The following is a 25,038-nucleotide window of genomic DNA, read 5'->3' as shown; positions in this document are numbered from 1 at the left end:
TATGGGATAAAATGCCCATGGGAATTCAAAGGATAGGCAGATGACTCATCCCTCTATATAATTTACACTTCAGTCCTGAATTAACAATCTGATGGCTCCATATTTAAGCCCCACTGTTTTGTCCTCTCATAGATTTTCTGTTACTGAATACCACACTCCATGCCCTCAGCTTTCGTTTTATAGGCATGTAATGGAAGACAGTGCCCATGATAAGATGCAATGATTCCACTGTGATGACAACAAAGGAAACTGTGCTTCTCCTATGACATTAATTGTTTTCATGTCAAAGCCTACGGAGGCTGAATTTACCCATATTTCTCTTTTGTCTGGGCCACTAGAAAACTCAGAGTCAAATTTGCAACAAAGTTCTGGCCACTGCATTCGTCTTTATACATAGTTTCCATTTTTGTGTACTAACAACTCCAGATTTAATCTTATTTCCTTATTTTCTTTTTGCCCCTATTTCCTAATCTATGCATTCTTTAAAATCTTATTGTATTTTAAATCTTATTGTATTTTATTGTATCATATTTGGATATAGCTATTTTTGGATATAGATATAGATACAGATATAGATAAAAGGGACATCAAAACCTTTCTAGGATCTAGGCAAGATATAGAAATGTTTAAAAATTATTTTTAAGAAACCATGTACAATGTGTTAAATGCAATTTTCTAAATGATAAATTAACTTACTGTTTTTCTTCAGGTTTTATAACAGATGGATCTGTCAAATTTTCTCCAACACCTCCAAAGAAAAAGAAAATTCATTTACCAAATGGGGAATTTCATTTTCTCAGAAATTCAAGAAAATAATAACCAAATTTAAAATTCTTTCTTATACCTACATCCACCCTGTAGTAAACTCAACATCATGTGAATTAACTCTACTACTAACTAGACACCCACCCTGTAGTAAACTCAACACCATGTGAATTAACTCTACTAAATTGTCCAGGCAAGTTTGAAAAATTTAGTTGATGCCCTGTCTCCCGCAACCCCCTCTATTATGCTGTAATAAACCTCTAGGCTACAAAAGAGTGTTTTTGTGATGTGTTCACAGTTTCTGATAATAGCATCCATCATTCATTTACCACTTGTATATACTAGACATTCTAATTTTATTTTTTCTAATTTTATTTTTTCTAATTCTTGGCAATCGTGAAAGAAAAGTATTAGCATCCTCACAGCCTCATTTTACCAATGAGTACATTGATGTTCAAAGAGATTAAGCAACTTGTCAGAGGTTGCACAGACCACAAGAGGTCATAACAGGATTGAAGCTAAGCCAAAGCTTGTGTCCTTCCCCCTAGTCCGTGGTCTCCTTAGATGGAGTCCATCAGCGCTCAGCAAGGTGCAAGGTGCTGTGTGGTTCTGCAGGTATCACCTCCACTCCATCAAAGACACATATCAAATGCCATATATATATATGTATATAGCGTTTATAAACAGAAGAATACAAACACCCCACATGCTTGATCTGGGTGCTGGTTACACACACGTGTTCAGTTGTGGAAATTCTTTGAGATGTACGCTCATGCTGTGTGTAATTTCCTGAATGTATGTGATCCTTCAATAAATTTTACTTCTTAAAAAACGGCACCAATGCATAAAAGGATAACGTGTCATATTAAACTAACATTTATCAAAACAGGGATCAACACCAAAGTGAATCTGTTATAAAATGCGAATGGTGGTGAGACTGACTTCCAAAGGCAGCATTTCACAGGTGAGCCAGTCAGACAGGTGAATGCACCATGTGGGCATAAGCTGACAATGTCTGAGATCGTCCTCTAATCAGCACTGGTCCTCTTGCCTTGGAAGAGACCACCCTTGTCGGAAATTTATTTAAAAATCATATAAAATGTATAACATTATTGTATATTTCTATTTGTTTAAAAAAAAACACATTTTCTAACCACTACTTTAAAAAAGAAAGATTTTTACTATGTTCTGTATGTTTTACCATATGTTAAACCTTTCACAAGAAAATGTAATCCTTATAGTTTATAGACCATTCCCCTGAGAAACTGACTTCCTTAGGAAAATAACCTGTTTAAGTAGGGGGTTTTCAACCTTTTTTGGGTCATGACCCTTTTGGCAGTCTGATGAAGCTAAGGGACCCCCTTCTCAGAATAATGTTTTTAAATGCATAGTTTGAATACATAAGATTACAAAGGAAACCAATGATACTGAAATACAGTGATCAAAATATTTTTTAAATTGTATTGCAATACACGTGCTTCTTTATTAGTATGTTAAATAACAGGATCTAGCACAAGTCTAATAACACTATAACATCCAACAAGTAATAAATACAACCAGTATTTTGAGATATCTGCCAACACTGCAATGTGCTATGTTAATACCTGTAATTGCTATTGCAAACAGTCACAGGTATTGCTAATACCACTGTGATCTGTCGTCTCCGTTATAACTGAAGGAAATGATGAATTTCAGCTATAGGTTAGTGAAATAAAGGTGTAATTTTATTTTTTTATTATTATTTTTTAAATAAATGTATTTATTTATTGGCTGCGTTGGGTCTTCGTTGCTGTGCACAGGTTTTCTCTAGTTGTGGCGAGTGGGGGCTACTCTTTGTTGCGGTGTGCGGGCTTCTCACTGCGGTGGCTTCTCTTTGTTGCAGAGCACAGGCTGTAGGCATGTGGGCTGCAGTAGTTGTGGCACGCAGGCTCAGTAGTTGTGGCTCACGGGCTTAGTTGCTCCGCGGCATGTGGGATCTTCCCAGACCTGGGCTCGGACCCGTGTCCCCTGCATTGGCAAGCGGATTCCTAACCACTGCACCACCAGGGAAGTCCCAAGGTATAATTTTAATTTGTTTTTTCATCAAAGTACACAGATTCTCTGAATTCTACCCAGAGCCCGTTTCAGAACCCTTGGCTTAGAATCTCTTTGTACTCTGATTTTGAGTAGGGAAAGGGAAAATAAGTCTGAAACACAGGCTCAAGGGGCAGTATGCAAAATGTGCTGCTTTTTAAAGAAAAAGTCATATGAAGAGGCTGGGCTCTTTATGCTTTTCTCATTACAGATATAAAAAGGAACAGCCTAACAAGACCCTAACTATACAGCAAACATGTAGCAAATAAACAGAACAACTATGTTTAACTATGTAGTAAATAAACAACAAACAGACAGCCCATGTACCACCAATAGAGAGACTAAAGGCTACAAATCCTTCACACATTTAAGCTCAGACCTGACTTTATGCCTACAATTCCCAGTGATGAAAGCTTTAGGCTGACGTCTGAGTAAACTGTAAATTTAAGCTGAAATACGCACAATACCTAAAGAATTGTGGAAAAGGAGGTTTTATAGGGGAAAAAGAGTCTATCAAAATCACATCAGCTCCCATTTACTTTCAGTCTTGTAGCCTGTTAAATAGGCAGAAGTCAAAGGATCTGGGTCCCACTCACAGCCCCATCACTCCCTAGTTGTGTGATCTGGACACCTTCTTTAATCTCTCCGAGTCTCAACTGTATCACCTGAAAGTGTGGATAATCATGGGCCTTATCCTATAGGGTTACTGAGAGGATTACATGAACTAGCATATACAAACCGCTTAGCAAAATGTCTGATCCAGAAGAAGCTGAAACATGTCAACTGCTATTTTTATTGTCTTTATTCTATCAAGAGCTCTTGTGAAGTAAAATTCTATTTTCTTACCACTGGTAAAATCATGTTCTGATTATCTCACTTTCCTAAAGTACTGTTTCCTAATGAATAGAACCTCCTATAAGACTGAGGGTAAAGAGTTTCTACAAACCTTTATATCCCTAAACCCAATCTGACAGCTCAAAGCTTAACTACTAAAAACATCTTTTGGGACCCTTGAATGGCAGAAGGGGCATTCCAATGAGTTAAAAAAAGAAAGCAGTTCAGAGAACCAATCATGCTGCACCACCACACCCACTACTACCACCCCAGCCTCTCCCGGCTACACAGGAGTCACCCAATTGGCAAACTTTAACATAGGTGCCCGTCCTACCCACGTACGTAGATATTTGGAAAACATGAAAGACAATAAGACATTTTAAGATCTAAAAATTCCAGTGCTATCTCTTTACTGGCATTAACAGAGTAAATGCCCATGTACAGGCAATACATAGCACGCCCTTATGAGAAACTCAGAGACCTACATTCTGATTCCAATCACCTTGGGATGCATCAATGAACTTCTACATCAATGGAAAGAAGTCACCTTCCTTGTAGCAGCAGAATGCACCATGCTGATGCTGATGCTAATGCTGACTTATACTGGAAACTGCTTTGTTGAATAAAAAATTAATAGCTCCAAAAGTTCTTTGAAAAAAACAGTGAGCTTAAAAAAAAAAACATGCCACAGACCACTGTAATTTGAAATACAATTGTTTTTCATTACTATTGCTGGAAACTAAATATTGGATTTCACATATAATGATGACGATTCAGGCTCTCACGTGTAAGATTTTTAAATGGAAGGAGACTGGAAGACTACAGTATAATGACAAGTGATCAGAAATTAGTCAAGCCTCTCCCTAGAGTTCAGCTTCCTGGCCTGATGTGGTAGCTCCTGGGTTAATGATTGGCACTCCCTTGGAAGAAAGTAAAGAGAAGAAAAGAAGAAACTGAAAGAATAAACTGCCGGAGTGTTTCTCATTCCTTCTTTCCCTCAAAGCAATAGGGAGCCACAGCAAGCTGATCAGGGCTTCACTCTACAGAGGCCAAAGCTGGGATCTCCCTCAAGTATCACCAGGACCACACAGCTAAGAGTAGACTACCCACAACCGAAGATTAACTCCCATTTTAACAAGCCACACAGAGACTAATACTAACAACAATAACTAACATTTACTGTGTCGGGAACTTGCTTCATTTCAGCCCCTTAACAACCCTCTGAGTTAAGCGCATAACATTATTTACCATTATTATTACAAATGAGGGAAGTGGGACTCAAGGTGGTTGCCCCCTGGTCATGCAGCTAATTCACGGTGGAGCCAGGAGTCAGCCCCCAGGACCGCGACGACAGGGCCTCTCCTAACTGCAGCTAACTGGTCTTTCAGTCTCCACTCCCTGCCACCCAGACAACACACATCATCTCTCCAAAGACTAGAAAGACTAATCAATTAAATGTAAAACATAACTGAACTGAAAACTATTACGATATTTTAAGAATACATTATATTCCCCCATTTTTCCTTTCCAACCTGGTTTGGATTAAACATATTAATGCACATAAGCCTTTAACCGAGTGACTGACACAAAATAACTATTTAGTAAATGTTAGCTAGTAGCAGTAGTAATATAACTGCTTGTAATTACTATTATAGGATTCACGTTCTTCCATAAATTCAGGGCTAACCAATTGGCAAAACTCTCCGATAAGTATTTCAATTTCTTCATGTTCATTCTATGATGTCCACTCTTCCCTCCTTTGAAGGTCAATGTTTTGACATAGTTTATTTGGAGTGGTCTATTTCTGCAATTCACATAATTGCCCAGTAAAAAAATAAAGTTAATTCCTTTTTCCCCCAAGACTATCAATGCAGTGCTTGTTCTGTTTAATGTCACTTTGGATTACTAAGAGACATAAAAATCCCCAAATATAAACATCATTAAACAAAAACACACTGAAGAGTCATCATTAATTCCTTAAAGTTTTTCTTTGATTGTTTTTTTGTTTGTTTTTTACTTTTTAAACATCTCCACCCAAAACTCAAAGCACAGACACTCAAGTATAGATGAAAACAATCAACCTTTCCCCAACATGAGCTACAAAAGCAGCCTTGGGCATCAGTGTGCAGGGTTTACATGGATCACACTGTACTTGCTGGTTTAAAAGCTGAATCATCTTGACTGTTTTAACTTTGTTTATATTGCTTCCTAAAATATTGTGTTTGAGGGTTAGAAATATAATTCACACCTTGTGAACAGCATAGATCTGAAAGGACAGAAGGACTCATGTGTAGTTTGAAAAGTATATATATATACATCCTTGAGCATGTGGCAGAAATTTCAGTCAAAATGGGTTTGCAGTCTTAGTGTACATTGCTCACGATGTCCCAGGATTGCCTGTTCATCTCGACTGTCTCCATCCTCCAAGTCTGGCTTTCAGCACAGAATCCCAGGTGTGGAGAGATGGGAAAGTCAGAGAGGACAAGGAAAAGGCCTTATCATTTTAAATGAACCAGAACATGGTAATGTCCTATAGCTATGAAACTTATAGAGAAATAAAAGACAGAACAGTGAAAAGGAAAGAACATGGATGGTCAAACCAGCTCAAGTCTGCATCTTGGCTTCCGCTTAAGCCGCTGTGCAACCTTGGGCAAGTTATTTAAACCTTCTGGGCCTAAAGTCCCCATAATATCTACCTCAAGGTGCTGCTTCTGGGATTAAATGAGATAACTTCTATGAAAGTGCCTGGGCTAAATCCCTTATTTAAAACCAAAGCCCCAGTCAGTGAGCCCAGGGACTAAACTTTGACCTTAATACATATTTTGTTCTGTCCCTGCAAGGAAAGCCTGCTAGAGATACTCTGTTTCGTGCTGCAGGATTATAAGTCACATGTGAGGTGTTGATAGTAGAAAGATGCATTGATCAAAGGCTTCCATTAAATAAGAGTGCACTGAGTTGCCCTTCACAGACTGAGTTTATACTTTTGTGAACTCTTATATCAAGGTACACAGCAAAGAGAACAAGCTAAACTATAAACTGCTAAAATACTGAGCTCAAAATCATGAAAAATGACCAGAATTTAAACTTTCCTGTGTGTATAAATGCATGCCTAAGTGTTATTGTGAACATAAGTTCAAAGAAAAGCCATAAAACTGGAAAATTGGGTATAAAACTCATTCCCCATTTAGATTAACATTTTAGATAACTTTAAATTCTGGGCAGCTAATCATCTGCCTATATTTTTCTCTTGATCTAGGTGAGAAACAGCACAGTAGGTGCTCATGATCATCGCTGTACAATGTCTCTGAAATAAATGGTGCCACCTCCCTTCAAAGTTAGATAGAGCAACTCCATACATTACCCATCTTGGTTCTTGCATGATCTCTCGGGACACCTGTCTGGTTCCTCCCACTTAGAACAGTTCCACAAACAATAAATAAATTCAGAAAACAGATACCATCTCCTGTTTTTTAAAAAAAAAAAAAAAAGTACACACTGCCAAGGAATGTCTCCACTGAAAGACCTTAACTATGGCTTTGAGTAAAGAAAGAGCTGGGGTCAAATGTAGGTGACAATGACACTGAGAAAGCAATCCCTGGTCAATGTTTCCTGAACTTTGCCTCATGCTTGTTGTGTCAAATCCTCAGCTATCAATCACCTTGCAAGTCTAAAACCAGCAGCTCTCCCCGAGTATACTCATAGGTCCAGTGAGAGAAAGCCAACATCAGCTCCTCCAAGGTGTTGCTGGGGGCAATTTCATCACCGTTGTTGTTGTTGTACTTCCGGAACTCCCCAGTCATATACTTCTCAATGGTCAACCACTGCTTGGCTGAATGGCAGTAGATTAAGAAAACTTCCAGGAACCTATGGCGAGGGAGGGTGGGAAGAGGCCATTGATTCCCCGAAAGGCAGCAGAGGTGGGACTTATATTACTGAACAGAGAGCACCAGGGGAGATGACCTAACTCTAGTCCCAGCAGCCTCAATGCACATGCCTCTGCCTTTCTACTGAAAGAACGGAATGCAAAGACTGGGAGTTTTCCCCAAGTTTACCCACTTCCCTTCTTTCTCAGGAACTCTTCTATAAAGAGTACTGGATTCAACTTTTCTTGTCTTGCTCTATGAAGTTCCTTGTAAATGAGACAGTAAAACTTTACTGTGAGTCCTCAGCACCAAACTATGATCTGTCTTGCTAAATGAATACAAGTGTATGGAAACACTCAAGTGAAAGTAACAAGAGTTCACTCTTTTAAGGTTCCTAATTTCTGTAAGATAACAGAAGAAACTATGCTTAAAATAGAAGTGTTTTTCTACCATAATGTTTCTGGACATTAGTAACTGCACCCGGGATCTGCCTGCTTTCGTAATTGAGAGGTTAGTCATGGCCTCTGCTTGATCTTCTCTTTTCCACTCACATAAATTCAGCGATTTAAGCCAAAACATACCTAGGATGTCTAATTCTCTTTTTACTGTCTCCGAGAACTATGTAAGGAAGAAACCAAAGTTAAGGCCATGGGGAACTTCCCCGGGGGTCTGGTATTTCTCGTGACTAACAGGGGTGAGAAGAAATTGACAGAAATTCCTACATAAGATGAAGGGCCAGGGTGCCAATATTTCCTCACCTTGGAGTGTAGGGAATGGTTTGTGGTTTCACTTGGTTGAAGGTATAGATCAGTTTTTGAGCAGCTCTTTGTTGTTGAATTTCCTGCAAAATAGGGAACATTGATAAAAATATTGGTTTACTATCAGATGCCTACTAATTAATGATCACAGAATTACTAGAGGCCTCCCAAGTGTGATTTTCAGCCTTATTCAGCTTCCACCACTACCCACTCCAAAAGCTAAAGCCAAAAATAACAATATACCACCACCTCCAAAAAAGAATAGGCTATCCTTTGGGTTGAAGATAATGGCCTTCATCTAAAAAAACAGTACTGATGAACCTAGTGGCAGAGCAGGAATAAAGAGGCAGATGTAGAGAACGGACCTACGGACAAAGTGGGGGAAGGGGAAGCTGGGATGAAGTGAGAGAGTAGCATTGACATATATACACTACCGAACATAAAATAGTTTGCTAGTGGGAAGCAGCAGCATAGCACAGGGAGATCAGCTCGGTGCTTTGTGATGACCTAGAGGGGTGGGATAGGGAGGGTGGGAGGGAGGCTCAAGAGGGAGGGGATATGGGGATATATGTATATATATTGCCGATTCACTTTGTTGTACAGCAGAAACTAACACAACATTGTAAAGCAATTATACTCCAATAAAGATATTAAAAAAATTAAAAAGGCATACTCAGAGAAGTGTCCTCTTTCCCCTATTTTTGCCATCTTAATCTCCTCTTCCCTCTTGCCTTCCACTTCCACACCCCTTTAGGCAATCTATTTCACTGCTTTCTGGTTTAACCTTCCTATGTTTCCTTTTGCGAGAGTAAGCAGATGCATGTACGTATGTTTTATTATTTCCCTTTCTTTCTAAGTAGGTGTCTAGCTCCAGAAAAAAAAAGAGTTTATTGGGATTTTTAAAAATTGAAGTATAGTTGATTTACAACATTGTATTAGTTTCAGGTGTATAGCAAAGTGATTCAATTATACACATATATATTCTTTTTAATATTCTTTTCCATTATGGCTTATTAGAGGATATTGAATATAATTCCCTGTGCTATACAGAAGGACTTTGTTTATCTATTTTATATATAGTAGTTTGTATCTGCTAATCTTTATTGGGATAATATTAAATTTATAAATTAACTTTAAGAGAACTTATATTTTGATGATGTTGGAACATCCTAATCAAGATTAAGGATTGTCTTTCTCTTTGTTCAAATTTAGTTTTATATCTTTCAGGAGTGATCTTTCCTCATATAGATTTTAAATATTTCACATTCCACTTATTTCTAAGCATTTTCAATTTCTTGCTGTTGTAAACAGGGTTTTCTTTTCCAAAATATCTTCTACTAGTTATTATTTGCTTATATGAAAGTTATTAATTTTGGTGTGTTAATTTTATTAACCTTGTCACCTTGCTGATTTCTTTTATTGCTTGAGTTGTTTTTATCACTAGTTCTTCAGGTTTTCTAGCATTACTATCATATCATCTGCAAACAGAGTTAGTTTTCATTCTTTTTCTGTTCCAGTTTTTATACTTTTGTTTTCTCTTGTCTAATTGAGTTGGTTAATACCTCCAGTAATGTGTTGAATAGTGGTGGAGATGGTGGGCATTCTCGCTTTGTTCTGACCTTGATGGGTGTGCCTCTGTTTTCACATTAGGTAAAATGTTGGCTTTATAGATGAATGTGTATGAATATATACATACATATGTATATAAACATACACATATATATGTGTGTATATACATCAATATGTGTGTATGTCTACCCTAATCATATCAATGGTATTTGACATTTCCTAATCAATGATCTGTGATATATGAATATTATACATAAAGGAAGTATTCACCAAAAAAAAAAAAAAAGATAATGGCCTTTGATCAGGATAGAGCCAGATCTCCTTTCTTCGACCTGTCCATCTGGGCTCTGGGTCTCTGACTTACCCTGAGGCAAAGATGAAGCACAGTACTCTCCTGGAAGATTTTGTGCCATGCCTGCACAATCTCAGGAAGAAAGGACTTCACAATGAAAACGTGCCCCGGCTTGAGGACATCATCCTCAGACCAGGTACTAATGACTCTCATGGCTTTGCGGAGGCCACCATCCATCTCCTCTTGGGACAACACCTGGATCATTGCAGATCTCCCTCGCTGGGACCAAGAAGACATGCTTTTATCCAGATTCAAAGGGGAACTCTCCTCCAGCCTGTAGACGGTTACTTCTTCTCCTGCGGCAAAGAGAAGTGCAGGGGAGGGGTTCAATGAGATCCATGTCTGTGACATGAACGGCGTCCTAAATATCAACTCAGAATCAGTTCAGTTTCTCAAAGGATCAGAGGGGAATGGGACTTTCATCTGTTCAGAGGCAAGTACAGACATCTGGCCATGTTACAGTCCAGTAAAGAGGGAGGGGGAGAATGAACAAAGCATCAGATGTCACATAAATATTAAGTTGTTCTTATTATAAATTATAACTAGACAAAAATAAAATCAGAGTAGCAAGGCTATGCTTCTTTTGTTAAAGACAAGTACTTTTTTTTTTTAAACATCTTTATTAGAGTATAATTGCTTTACAATGGTGTGTCAGTTTCTGCTTTATAACATAGTGAATCAGTTATACATATACATATGTCCCCATATCTCTTCCCTCTTGCGTCTCCCTCCCTCCCACCCTCCCTATCCCACCCCTCTAGGTGGACACAAAGCACCAAGCTGATCTCCCTGTGTTATGCGGCTGCTTCCCACTAGCTATCTATTTTACGTTTGGTAGTGTATATATGTCCATGCCACTCTCTCACTTTGTCCCAGCTTACCCTTCCCCCTCCCCGTATCCTCAAGTCCATTCTCTAGTTGGTCTGCATCTTTATTCCCGTCTTGCCCCTAGGTTCTTCTGACCATTTTCTTTTTTTTTTTTCTTTTTTATTTTTTTTAGATTCCATATATATGTGTTAGCATACTTTTAAAGAGATATTTAACCCTGTGTTTATTATCATCCCCCTTAGGAGCTGTTTTAGACTTTTTTTCCTAATTGCCCCTTCCCTGACATTGTAATACCAAAGATGTACTGTTTATGTTTATGTACTGTGTGTGTATGTGCTTTACACATAAAAATAAAAAGATGTTTTTGCTCTCTTGGGGGTGATATTACCCCACTGAGAACGCATGTTTTAACCCAGTTAAAGTTAGAACCAAAGTCATACCCCAGAGCCTTTCCCTCCTTCCTTTGTGCCTTTGGACAAGTTACTTAAAGCCTCACTTTCCTCATCAGTAAAATGGAAGTGAAAATAACATTCTCTTCATTGGGTTGTTGTAAAGATTAGATATGTTAACCTGGCTAATGTGAAGTAGACCCTCGGAGACAAACCCAATTCCACTTCAAAGATTTTACACACAAATGTTCTTTAACTGCGCTACAGCTTCCACTTTTAGGCTGTTGAACAGGGAGCTATTCTTATTCAACCTAGACTCCACCTAATATATTGGGCAATGCTTCCTAACAGAAGTGACATATTCTATACAACTTCTGTCCAGCCTGTATTTAATTTTCTCCTTACACCTCAGCTTCAAATGGCTTTTCTTATAAACACTGTACTGGTTTACCAAGAAAAGAATCTATTCGCTCACTCTTGCATTTAATTGCTTACCAAAGAACATACCTAGTTAATGCTCAGTAACATGTTTTGAAATATGTATTCTTAGTGCCCAGATAAATGCCACTTTAGAGTTCTAATTACCTAGAGGATCTGAAACAGAGCTACCAAGTTGTAAAACCAGCTATGGAGCCAAGTGGAAGGAGAAGGCATTTGCAATGATGATCAGAAGCCACCTCATCTGTCCCCATGTGAAGGGTTTGAGGAGAAGCAAGATCTAGGACAGTGTGGCTACCCGTGTTATTTTGTCAATTGGCAGGACAGAGAAACGCCGGTAGCCTTGGCTGTTGCGAGCTTGTTTTTCCTTACTATTCCAGCCTTTAAAAATTACATTTGCTCTCTGAGTTAAGAGCAATTAGTTTATATGAAACAAAACAAACAAAAACAAAACAAACAAATAAAAAGTGATATACAAAGCATTTCTCTTTAGATGTCTATTAGCTTCTACTGTATTGACGTTTAATGCTTTCTTCTGTATTTATTACGCATGGTGGGTTGGTTCTTTTCTTTTCTACTTACTTCCAGCCTTAAATCAGTGAATGCCAGGTGCAACGTTATTGCTTTTTCCCCAACTGCTGCTCATTATAGGTCCCATCCCCATAGTATATCAGATTTTGACTCTAGATACCAGCCGGGCAGTTAACAAGACTTTCCATTTTAGGAAGTTAATATCACTAAACTGCAACCATGGGCAAAAGAAAATTTGCAGCTAAAATTATGCAAAATGGTTTCTCCTATGATTCACTCAGATGTTATGCCTTTGCCCTGGCACAACCTCAAGAAGGTAGAAATGGCACTCACCAAACAGTTGGATTGGTGTAAATGGTATGGTCTGAGAAAGCCTCATTAAATTGTTCCTTTCAATGGCTGCAAACAAAAGCAGATTTACTAGTTTAAGTATGCATCAGTGGGCTGAAGTTACAGAAAGCCTCCCCCACATCAATATACTCATATAATGCTAAAATATTTTATTTCAAAGACCCTTTATTTTTTCTTTTATCAAAAATATTATCTATAGGGACTTCCCTGGCAGTCCAGTGGTTAAGACTTTGCCTTTCAATGCAGGGGGTGCAGGTTCAATCCCTGGTGGGGGAACTAAGACCCCACATGCCTCGGGGCCAAAAAACCAAAACATAAAACAGAAGCAATATTGTAACAAATTCAATAAAGACTTTAAAAATGGTCCACATCAAAAAAAAAAAAAATCTTGGGGCTTCCGTGGTGGCGCAGTGGTTGAGAATCTGCCTGCCAATGCAGGGGACATGGGTTCGAGCCCTGGTCTGGGAAGATCCCACATGCCGTGGAGCAACTAGGCCCGTGAGCCACAACTACTGAGCCTGCGCGTCTGGAGCCTGTATTCCGCAACAAGAGAGGCCGCGACAGTGAGAGGCCCGCGCACCGCGATGAAGGGTGGCCCCCCCCTCGCCGCAACTAGAGAAAGCCCTCGCACAGAAACGAAGACCCAACACAGCCAAAAATAAATAAATAAATTTAAAAAAAATCTTAAAAAAAATATTATCTATAATACAGTATTTAAAATAAACTATGCCTTAAACAGGAAGGATATCCCAGTCTTAGGAATAGATTATATGAGATTATATAATATGTTCTGAGGTAGCGCTATTACCTCCACTCTCCTGAATACCAAATACCATACTAATCCATTCAGATGTGGAACTTGCTTTTAAAGAGCATTTTAATCTGTGGTCTTTCTGGTTGTTCTTTTCCAGATCAAATCTAATGCACAGCGGACTGTGGGGACATCTACTGTTGATTTTGCAGAGTTCATCTTCTTTTCCCAGAGAGAGCTGAAGACCAGTTTTAATTAGAAGCAAGTGATCTGCATTTTCCTGTTAAGAGCTGTATCTTAACAAATCAGAGTCGATGTGAGTTACAGTGTTCCTCACCAGATACTTTCTTCAGTTGACAGCTGGAGTCAAAATAACGGATTACTGCTGAGCTGAAAGACCCAGTTACAAGAGCCTGGAATGTGGAGTCTGAAATCCACAGAAACACTATTCACTACAGAGGAGAATTCAGGAAAAGGTAGCCTATTACTGGACCCTGAGCACATGACCTTGATATAATAATAACGAAAATTATCACACCAATACACTTGTACTCTTGTACTGAGCTTCAGATTATACAAAAAGCTTGCCCATGTATTATCTAATCCAATACTGAGAGCAACGATGCCCAAAAGACCACCCAATGGCACGAGTCCAGTTGGTTGTTATACTGCTTTGCATTTCAAAGTGTTTCCCTCTTTATTCTCAACTAGCCCTTTGGCAGATTTTTCCTCAGGAAGGGCAAGTACAATTATTCCCACTTTGAAAGAAAGACAACTGAATCACTGTGAAGCGATGTTGCTTAAGAGAGTCAAGACCCTTGACATCTTGTTTAATAACATCCCTTAAGGTGTCTTTGTTGAATTTACCCTGTGGGGTTGGCATTCATTCAGTGGTTACCCTCACTGAGGGCCCAGTGAGGGTGCAAAACCCTTCCTCAGAGGACTAGCCTCAGGCCTGTCTCCTCCCCAGTCCAAAATACAAAGATCTCTGGCTTTTGAGCTTGTAAGGAATTTTCAGATCTCAAGGTCATCTTTCCTCTTTACAGTTTGGAACTTACCAATACACACATTTTTTTTTTAATCCAAATTCTCTTAAATCCTAAAAACTTGTTTTCCCAAGTTAAGAAATCTGAATGTTCTCTCATCAGAGTAAACAACAACTTTCCAAGTTGGAGCCGTATCAACACCACAAATTCACCAGTGTTTCTGTTTCCAAATGCAGAATCACAGACATTTAGCTCCATTGACATGTCTATGTACACAGGCATCCTACCTGAATAATGATGGTGAGACTCTTGAGGGCTTTTTAAGGCGGTTGAGATTTCTGAAATTACAGAGAAGATTGGCATTTTAATTACTTGGCTGGAGATAAATGCATGCTTATGAATATATTGCCTTCAAAGTTATTATTGAACGGGTTAATCAGAATGGCTTCTCGGTTTTCGAAAAAGATTGCCTAATATCCTTTAACCACATTATTGTGCATGGTATCCTGACAGCTTCCAATCATCAATGCAATGTCTCCAAACATATTTATATAGGGAATTGAAGAAAGACAGGTAATATTAGCCTCAAAGATGTATTTCCTTTGAACCAATTACACCTCTGTGTTGCAGAAGGCACTCGGCTGCCCATCACGTTGCACGACATCCCAGAAGCACAATTCTCTGAGCTCCCTACCAAGATGCAGTACCCACATAAAGACATTATTAATACCAAGTTATTAGCACACTACTTCACTGACTTAAAACGACAACAAAATGATGAAAACACATTAAGAGGAATATAAGAGAAACAAAGAAGGAGGCAGAGAATGTGACAGCAAGGGATTTGTTTGGTTACAGACGGACTGTGTGTTGGGAACACCTCTTGCAAGTTTAACTGGATCTCTTCTATTTGCTCAAGTCCTAAATTACAAAGCTCAAGAGAAATCCTTTGCAACAATTTTGCCATTTCATAAAATCAAAATTAAAGTCGAGAACTTTAGTCTCATGGTGGGAACTACTTGATACCTTGTAGAGGAAGCAGCATAATGAGCCCAATTCCACAGATGTCTCTGGCTTCTTGTTGCTGGATAAGGAAGGGAAGAAGCTCCCTCCCTTTGGGGGTGCTGGGTAAAAGGTAAGATCATCAAAAAAGACTGTTCCTTTCTAAGTTCGATTCAATAATTTAAAAAAAAAAAACAAGTACTTAGCTCCCACTAAGGGTCATGCTAGGCATGAGAGATGTGAATAAGATGTGGCTCCCACCTTAGAGAAAAACAAATATGAAATACATGTAAACTATAATCACAATACAGTTTGCTAAGTAATATAATAGAGGTGTAAAATAGAGGCTTAGGGAATCTTCATAGACAAACAATGTGAAACAGAGTATGGGCATCTGAGTCTGACAAAACTAAGTTTCAATCCTGGCTTCACCACTTAAGGAGCTGTGAGATCTTATTCACATTCATTCAGCATATATTTATTGACCTACGATGTGCCAGGTATTAGTCTATCCTCGAGAGAAAGAGCAGTAATGAAAACAGGTAAAGGCTACATTGTAGGAAAGGGAAATAGGAAGTAAATAAGTAAATATATAGTATTATAGTATATTACATATATATTGAGAGAGTTAGGAAGCGTGGGAGATGGGGAGATTACTATTCTATATTATATAGGTTGGTTAGGAAACACCTCTCTGATAAGGTGAAATGTGAGCAAAGACCCGAAGGCAGAGAGGGGGTGAGTCATATGGATAAATGAAGAGTATTCCAGGCAGAAGTAATGGCAAGTGCAAGCATCCTGAGGCAGGACCATACGTGCTGTGTTAAGGAGGAGAGAGTGGCCAGAGTGGACTGTGCCGAGAGCAAACGAGAGGGGAGAGTTGAAGGAGGGGGAGCCGATCAATAGGGCCTTGTAGACGGTGATTGGACTTTGCTTTTACAGAGTGAGCTGGAACACCATTTGAACAGAAGAGTGACTCAATATGACTTTGAGTTTAAAAGTGTTATTCCAGCTGCTCTCTGGAAATAGAGCAACAGTTTGGAGGCCATCCTGTAATCCAGGGAAGAGGTGAAAAGTGATATGTGGGGGGTAGCAAAGTGATCAGCTTCTCAATATATTTTGAAAGACTTACTGATGGGTTGGCTGTGGGGATGTGAGAAAATGGGAGTCAAGTACGATTGCAAGACTTTGGCCTCAGCAACGGGAAGGATAAAGTTGTCATTTCCTGAGATGGCAGAGAAGGGAGGTGGAACATCTTGTTCCACATTTGAAGATGCCTTCTAGACACCACGTAGAGAGGGTAATAGGTAGGTGGTCACATTCTTCATGGAAGAAATATTGCATAAAAGGGCTCATTCATGAGCCTGGAAATTTGGACTGGGGCCAGACTCTCAAGAGCATTGAGAAAGAGTAAGGGATTTGCAGCCCATCCTATAGGTAATGGGAAGCCACTGAAGGTTTCACATAAGTGATGAAGGTGCCCAATCTGTATCAAGGGGTCAGGAAGATGGAAAGGTACAGTTTGTGATGAAATTTGAAAGTAGCTAATGAGAGTGGCTTCACCAGGGAGGTGTCTCACCAAAGTAGGCTTGGTCCTACTTAGCCACTTGGGGCATGGAGTCCCACTGAAGACATATAGGAAAGGAGATCCACATACAATCTTATGAACGGTTCTTAAATAGCAATGTGTTAAACGATGACAGTAAGAGTTGTTGAACAGTCTAAATGAGCTCAGTGGCTATACCCTCACTCACAGAGAAAACTAAAATCACAGTCAAAAACAGGTAACAAAAATTTTTAAACCAGACATCACTCCTGATTTATCTGGAGAAGGACATTCAACTTTCTACTTTTCTACCGAACTTGCTACTTTGTATAGTAAACAAAAATCATAAATAGGATTTCAAGAACTATAAAAGTCTGAGACAGCAGGAGAGTAAACCTCACCACTGATAAGATGAAAAAATAAAAATATAAAAACTTACTGTTAACTCCATTTGAACTTCTCAACCTGTTTGAAAAATTAAAGTTGTTTAGATAATGCTTCAAATTTTTCAATGATCAAAGAAAGGAAAAGTGTGTGAAACAGTAATAATATAATCTATAAGTATATATGTATATGCATGTGTATATATTACTTTGAAGGAAGAGTATCAGTTACATTTGACCCCTACCTTTAGAGAAACAGTTTACAGCCCTACAATTGTTTTCATAGAAGAATGAGCACCAGATATACATGTAATTAATTTACTGAGTAGGCCCTAAGCTAACTGAAAAGCAGTTGTTGGTTTTTGTTTTCAATTAGTTATGTGATCACACAACATATATAAGATTTAACTGTGTTTGTGTTGTTCTGGATCAATTAAACTAAAGGCTTCCTGAACTATGCAAAGCAGATGCCTACAAATGAGTCTGTGAATATCTCTGGACAAGCCAACAAATCAGTTTCATTAGCCCATATGGCCCCTAAATGTTCACAGGCTGAAATTAGCTCTCTTTAAATTGTTACATGCCCTGCTCAAGTGCACAAGTGGCCATGGGCAAGTCGGAATAAATACATTCGAAGAATATCTCCAGTATTTAAAGTCCTTGGGGAAGCAAGTACAATTACAATTATTGTTTAATTTCATGCTGCAATAACCCACTACTCTGCATGAGCACAAACTACTGAACCTTTGGGAGAAGAAACTCATGTGCACATTAAGGCTAGAGGCAGGCTTGCACAGAGAGGCCTTGAGAGCTCCAGAGAAAAGGCCATCTCAAACAGAGCTGACTGCAAACTGACCGCCATATTCCACCTGCCTGGCATCAATGGGCCCTCTGTAGAGTACAGATGCTTTTGAATTCTGCTCCTGTAACTCTAAGAATGGTTAATTTGATGACGTAACTGGTAAAGTCCATAAAACACTACAAACAGAATAATCTTTGCTTGGTTGGCTTTCAAATTTTCTCTGAATAAATAAAAATCCAGGAGGAACCTCAAGTCTATAAAAAGGTGAGTTCTCTATCTCCTCTCTCTAGCCCTGTCTTCCTTTCTCTCTGTCTCAATCCTTCTCAAATTGTTACTGTTTTGACAAACACTTAGGATGTTAAGGAGAAACCAAAAAGATCCATCTTATAAACTAAAAGGAAAATTTTGAAAAAAAAAAACTAAAAAAATGATTTAGTCTTCATTCTAAGTCTTTTTATTTTCAGTCAAGACAAATTTATTCCTACTTTTTAATGCAAATTTCACTCTTATCTATCAGAAAATATATGATACTCATTATTTCATGTGTGCTTTTTCGACACTAAAAAGACAAATGGTTAGGGACTTTCCTGGTGGTGCAGTGGTTAAGAATCCTCCTGCCAATGCAGGGGACACAGGTTCGAGCCCAGGTCCGGGAAGATCCCACATGCCATGGAGCAACTAAGCCAGTGCGCCACAACTACTGAGCCTGCGCTCTAGAGCCTGCAAGCCACCACTACTGAAGCCCACGCGCCTAGAGCCCGTGCTCCGCAACAAGAGAAGCCACCGCAATGAGAAGCCCATGCACCACAACGAAGAGTAGCCCTCGCTCGCCGCAACTAGAGAAAGCCCGCGTGCAGCAACGAAGACCCAACGCAGCCAAAAATAAAATTAAATTAAAAAAAAAAGACACATGGTTAATTTGCTACAGTAGTACATGTATCATTATATTCTTTAAAGGCACTAAGGTGAGATTGTGTTGCCAGAAACAGGAAAACTAGGAGAATAAATAATTTTCATTCTTGCTAACACAAGAAAAATACTGTCATTGGACACACACTTTTTTTTTTTTCCTCCTTTTTTGACCCAATTAAACCTTTATTCCTAATCCAGTTAAAAAAAATAAAAGCCAAAGATGCTTAAAGACAGACGTTTAGAAATACTCACTGAGAGTTCCTATTGACCTTGGTGCTCCCTGAATTCCACAAAGAGTTTTTGCTTAGATCCTGGGCAGAAGGGAAAGGTCATTACATGTTCACCCAACTCTCTCCCACCCCAGGCTTCCAGTAATACATTTGCAGAACACACTCCTTGGAGGGTATAGTCCTTTTTTTCCCTTCCTCTAGGCTCAATATTTCTCTTACTAAACATGCAAGACTCAAGCTAGCAAGATGCATAATGTTAGCACAATATATGAGTAACTCAATGTGGTGACTGACCTTAACAGAAAGAATTACTTTTATGGGGACATCAAAGAGAAAATGTAATACATAACAGTTTTTACAAAAATGAGAGTGAACATACAACATCAGTTAATGACATGAAAGAAGAAAAGAAGGTCAAAGTTGACAGGAAACATTGACCATTACATTATTATATCCTATCATCAGATTATTGTTTCAGTTGATGATTATTTAGAATGTTACCTTGAATATACCTCATTCTATTTCTATACTCCAAGCATTACTCTAGGCATTTTCATTGGTGTTATTTTTGTTATCCACTATCAGTCTCGTAAGGATGGCATTAACCCCATTTTAGAGATACAGGTAATGAAGCTCACAGGTTAATTGATGTATATAGCTTTGAAACCTAGGAAGTGACAGAGCCAGGATTTGACAGGGCAGACAGGTCCCTGCCTCCAATTACCTTCAAGTAGTCTTATATTTTACTTTCACAGACTGCATTCTGACAAGAACATCTGAGGTTGTTAGTATACATTCATATAGTTCCCAAGGTCATAGAGGTAATATTCAAACCAAGACCAAGATTAGATTTTGGGGGCTAGTCTAACTAGATCACGCTTCCCTCATGGTGGATGGCAATAAAACAGGCACATATTTGCAAATGGTAAGAAAAACAGACTGCAAAATCAGTGGTAGAGAAACACTGAAAGTCCTTTACCCTGCAATGTCCAAATCCCCTCCAACACACCTGCAAAGATGTTTGCTTAGCCTGTTTAATTAACCACACTAAGTGAGGCACTTACTACTTCAAGAAGTAAACCATTCCATCCTTGGAAAGCTCCAACTGCTAAAAATTCCTTCTCAAATCAGGCTGAAATCTGTCCCCCAGTAGAGTCTATATGTTGATGTTAGCTCTACCTCTTAAAAGTGTATTGAAAATATCTTATTTTTCTTCCACATGGCAACTTTTATATATGCAAAAACAGTTTCAAAAATTCCTAAATTCTTTCTATTTCATGATAAAAATACCCAGGATAAATTACTGGGTGGATAAATTGCATAAAGGCGAACAACAAGGAAAGAATAAAGTGTGGGGACAAAGGGTGAGAAACTGAGCTTTTAAAATATCAAATAAAATGTTTTTACCTCTTGAGACTGCCTTACATAATCACTGACTTGTATAGAATGCCGTTCAGTTTCTCTACTTTTCATTTTCTGATATATGTAAGATTCTAGACCTTGTTAAAAGGAAGGGAAAAAATAGAGAATACGTGAAAACATGTTACACTTGAATCACAGTTCCAAATAAAAGATCTGAACACCGTGCATTCATCTAAATTGGAATATAGGGTTTTCTTTCTTTTTTAGCAAGTTTTACCACGATTCCTTTGTCCTTTTTGAGCTTTACTCAAGTGGTTGAAAGCTATATACCCTATTTCTATTCTTCAATAGTTACCTTTATATTTATAATAATTTATACTTCTCTATCAAAGAATTAAGTTATCCATAACCTGCCCTCCTATTAAACACCTTTAGTAAATTTTGCACACTTACCTTCCCCTGCACCCTATCATCCATGCTTTATTTTAAAATACATGAAATTTGAGGTCCAAATTGTTAGGAATTCTTCCTTAACAACTGCGTCAGGCATTACAGTAGGCTACTTAAAAAAGAAAACAAAACAAAAACAAAAGAAAGACAGAAAAGAATGCCAGCCAATAGTTTTAATTTTTATCCTTTTCTTAAAAAAATCTTGACAAGGATCATTACTGTTATTATTTTTTATACCTGGTACTTACAGAGTCACTGGCACATAGCAGGTGCCCAATAATTTAATAAATATTTGGCTGGATTAATTCTGAGAATAATACTTATTAAGAGTCCCTGGCTAAGGACATGGAAGCAACCTAAATGTCCATCAGATGAATGGATGAAGAAGATGTGGCACACATATACAATGGAATATTACTCCACCGTAAAAAGGAACGAAACTGACACTAACGCATATATATGGAATCTAAAAAAACGGTACTGATGAACCTAGTGGCAGGGCAGGAATAAAGATGCAGATGTAGAGAACAGACTTGAGGACACAGCGGGGGAAGGGGAAGCTGGGATGAAGTGAGAGAGTAGCATTGACATATGTACACTACCAAATGTAAAATGGATGGCTAGTGGGAAGCTGCTGAATAGCACAGGCAGATCAACTGGATACTTTGTGACTACCTAGAGGGGTGGGATAGGGAGGGTGGGAGAGAGGCTCAAGAGGGAGGGGATATGGGGATATATGTATATAGCTGATTCACTTTGTTGTACAGCAGAAACTAACACAACACTGTAAAACAATTATACTCCAATAAAAATGTGGAAAAAAAAAAGAGTTCCTGGCTAAATGTAAGAAATAACCATTTAATTTTTTTCCTCCTGTTTTATGCTGAAAAAAAAAAAAAAGTATACAGGAAATGCAAAAAAGCTACTGGAAAAAAAAATCAAAAAATTTCATGTATGATACTTTTTGTAACATCATAAAATTATGATAAATATGATTTCAATGATAGCACAGTATTATAATTAAAATTAAACAAACTATGCTTCCCTTTTTTTTTTTTTTAATTCTTTCCTTTTCATAGTTGATTTCCTCAGAGCTTTACTTTTTGTCTTTAGAAAGATCTACCTGGGCTTCCCTGGTGGCGCAGTGGTTGAGAATCTGCCTGCTACTGCAGGGGACACAGGTTCGAGCCCTGGTCTGGGAAGATCCCACATGCCGCGGAGCAACTAGGCCCGTGAGCCACAACTACTGAGCCTGCGCGTCTGGAGCCTGTGCTCCGCAACAAGAGAGGCCACGACAGTGAGAGGCCCGCGCACCGCGATGAAGAGTGGCCGCTGCTTGCCGCAACTAGAGAAAGCCCTCGCACAGAAACGAAGACCCAACACAGCCAAAAATAAATAAACAAATAAATAAAATTAAAAAAAAAAAAAAAAAGATGGCTCATGGCTGGCAAGCTTGCCTTCCACCAGCTTTAAAATCTCAGCTGAGAGAGAATGCCTCTTTAAAAAAAAAAAAGAAAGAAAAAAAAAAGAAAGATCTAACTGATAGGGCACCTCCCCACCCTCAAAATTTTATTTTTTTTAAAATTCTTTTAAAATTAATTCTTAACTCAGACAAGTTTTTAAAAAATAAAATTCTCAACCCAGAATGTGGTTCAAGTTGATTAGCCAAGCGCCTGGAGTCAGCCTAACTCCCTAAATCTTCTCTTCCTTTCTGATCATCAGCTTTAAATGAGATTCTTTGCCAGAACCCTCCTGCCACTCCCATCTTTCTCAGTTTGAAATTTTTTGGAAAGAACTTAAATAATTTGGGGGATGGGAGGGTGAGAGAGATGAGAGAAGATGGTCAAAAGGTACAAACTCCAGCTATAAAATAAATAAATACCTGGGGGGTAATGTACAGCATGGTGACTGTAGTTAACAATACTGTACTGTATATTTGAAAGTTGCTAAGACAATAGATCTTAAAAGTTCTCATCACAAGAAAAAATAATTGTAACTATGTGATGGATGTTAACTTATTGTGGCAATCGTTTTCAACACATACATATATCAAACCATTATGTTGTACACCTAAAAATAATATAATATTATATCAACCATATCTTTTACATTTTTTTAAAAAACATAAATAATCTATGTAAAAATGACGCCAAGAGCAACTGCCCCTCCTTCAGTTGTGACAACCAAAAATGTCTTACAATGTCTTCAGACATTGTTGGTTGGGGAGGGGGAATCACCCCTTGGTTGAAAACCAGTGACCACAGAGCAAACAAAGTTTTAAAGAAGCATAGTAACATAGATTTCAATACAATATCTATTTGTGCCTTAAGTTTAGTATTTCAAATAATTTTAAATATTTATGACTCCTTAATCACATAGTCCCCTCTGTTTAAAAATTAGTAAAGTTCTCTTATTATCAAATGCAAGAAGTTCAATGTTCAGTTCATTGCTCTCAATTCATAATCTGCCCTCATATATCCAGGCTTTTTTCACATTCTATGCCTAGCTCACAGTCTTCATTCCTAGCTCATTGATCTGTCTTCTATCCTCTACAAACATCATTACGATTAAGCTTAAGGGATATTTGCCAATGGAACAAACACTATATGTAAGCAGTAGTAAATAACCAACTACAACTCAATCCACTGAATTCTGTGTTCATATCAAAGTCACTTGAACTTTAAAGAATTAGTAAAATTAGACAACCCCACCCATAAATCAGACTAAATGAATACTCTCTGATCCAGATTCAACAGCTCTGAATATGAGACTATCTAAATTTTAATTAATTTTAATTTTTCTTTTCTAAATTCTGACAACTATTCCATTAAACAAATGGAAATTGCATCCCTTTCATAAAAACTCAAAGCAGAAAAGAGCTATTTTCCTAAGAGAGTGTGGTCATTCTCTCATCTCCCACTTGAAAGAACAGCAGGGACTGCCACTGGTCTAAAGATCATACCCTGAGGAAACACTACCAGAATTTTTGGGATTCAAGAGTGTAGACTGTTACATACTTATCTGATTAAATTTGGACACTGGAATCCAGTTCTTGCTGCAATTCTGTTCTTCTGAGATCTTATTTTCTCCTGGCTCTGGGTTCAGTTGGTCACTTTGAGAGCAGGTGTTGACTGTTATGACCTGGAGAGAAAAACACTTGTTGGAACACAGTGACATTAATCTGAATATGTTTTGAATCACATTAATAGAGGTACTATGTTGAAGAGGAGTGGTTGTTAACATTGGCTGCACATTAAAATCACCTTGAAGCTTTGAACTTCCATCACTCATGCTGGCAGGACCTAAGCATCCATGTGACTTTTCTATCTGCAGTCATGACTGAGAACCAGGGTGGGGAGCAGTTCTTAAACTTGAGTGTGCATCAGAATCACCCAGGACTGTGTTAAACCACAGATCACTGGGTCCCACCCTCAGGATCTGTGATTCAGTAGGTCTTGGGGGGAGGGAGAATTTGAATGTCTAGTATATTTCCAGGTGGTGCTAAAGCTGATGGGAGACCACAGTTTGAGAACTACTGGTATAGAGCAAAACAACAAAAACATAAGGGTTGGATCCAAAAGAACTTGTTAGAATTCTAGCTCTGTCACTTAGAAGCTATATGAACTGGGCAAATGATGTAATGTCTATGAGCTCCATTCACTTCATCCTTAAAATAACAGATAGCCAATAATAATGGCTGCCTTATGTCCTTCTCAGGGGCAGAGAAGAAATGAAATAAATTGACAAACTACAAGACAACAAACAAATGCAAGTTATTAGTACTTGAGCTCAGTTATAATTTCTAGTTTAACTCTGGTCATTTTAACTATTTCCAAAATAACGCTATTTAAATTCATATTTTA

The 25,038-nt window shown here is 38.3% G+C and overlaps 1 protein-coding gene across 6 annotated transcripts in view; it reads right to left on the bottom strand.

Annotated features, from left to right (window-relative positions):
* TRPM6 (transient receptor potential cation channel subfamily M member 6) overlaps positions 1–25,038 on the bottom strand; it is a 140,169-nt gene that overhangs the window by 8,002 nt on the left and 107,129 nt on the right. For 4 of the 6 annotated variants that reach the window (XM_061200335.1, XM_061200338.1, XM_061200334.1 and 1 more), the window contains exons 28-37: positions 24,193–24,316; positions 20,771–20,862; positions 19,386–19,444; positions 17,476–17,501; positions 14,776–14,826; positions 12,734–12,799; positions 10,227–10,510; positions 8,294–8,376; positions 7,331–7,536; positions 697–748 (exon numbers count right to left, since the gene is read on the bottom strand). In XM_061200335.1, the coding sequence (XP_061056318.1) occupies positions 697–748; positions 7,331–7,536; positions 8,294–8,376; positions 10,227–10,510; positions 12,734–12,799; positions 14,776–14,826; positions 17,476–17,501; positions 19,386–19,444; positions 20,771–20,862; positions 24,193–24,316 (1,043 nt within the window). The remainder of the gene's footprint in view (positions 1–696; positions 749–7,330; positions 7,537–8,293; positions 8,377–10,226; positions 10,511–12,733; positions 12,800–14,775; positions 14,827–17,475; positions 17,502–19,385; positions 19,445–20,770; positions 20,863–24,192; positions 24,317–25,038) is intronic. The other 2 variants (XM_061200337.1, XM_061200339.1) reach the window with 2 other exon arrangements.

The sequence above is a fragment of the Eubalaena glacialis genome, chromosome 9 (assembly GCF_028564815.1).
Source record: "Eubalaena glacialis isolate mEubGla1 chromosome 9, mEubGla1.1.hap2.+ XY, whole genome shotgun sequence".
In the NCBI taxonomy this organism is placed as follows: domain Eukaryota; kingdom Metazoa; phylum Chordata; class Mammalia; order Artiodactyla; family Balaenidae; genus Eubalaena; species Eubalaena glacialis.
The sequence above is the reverse complement of the archived record's forward strand: the minus strand, read 5'-3'. Positions and strand labels throughout refer to the sequence as shown.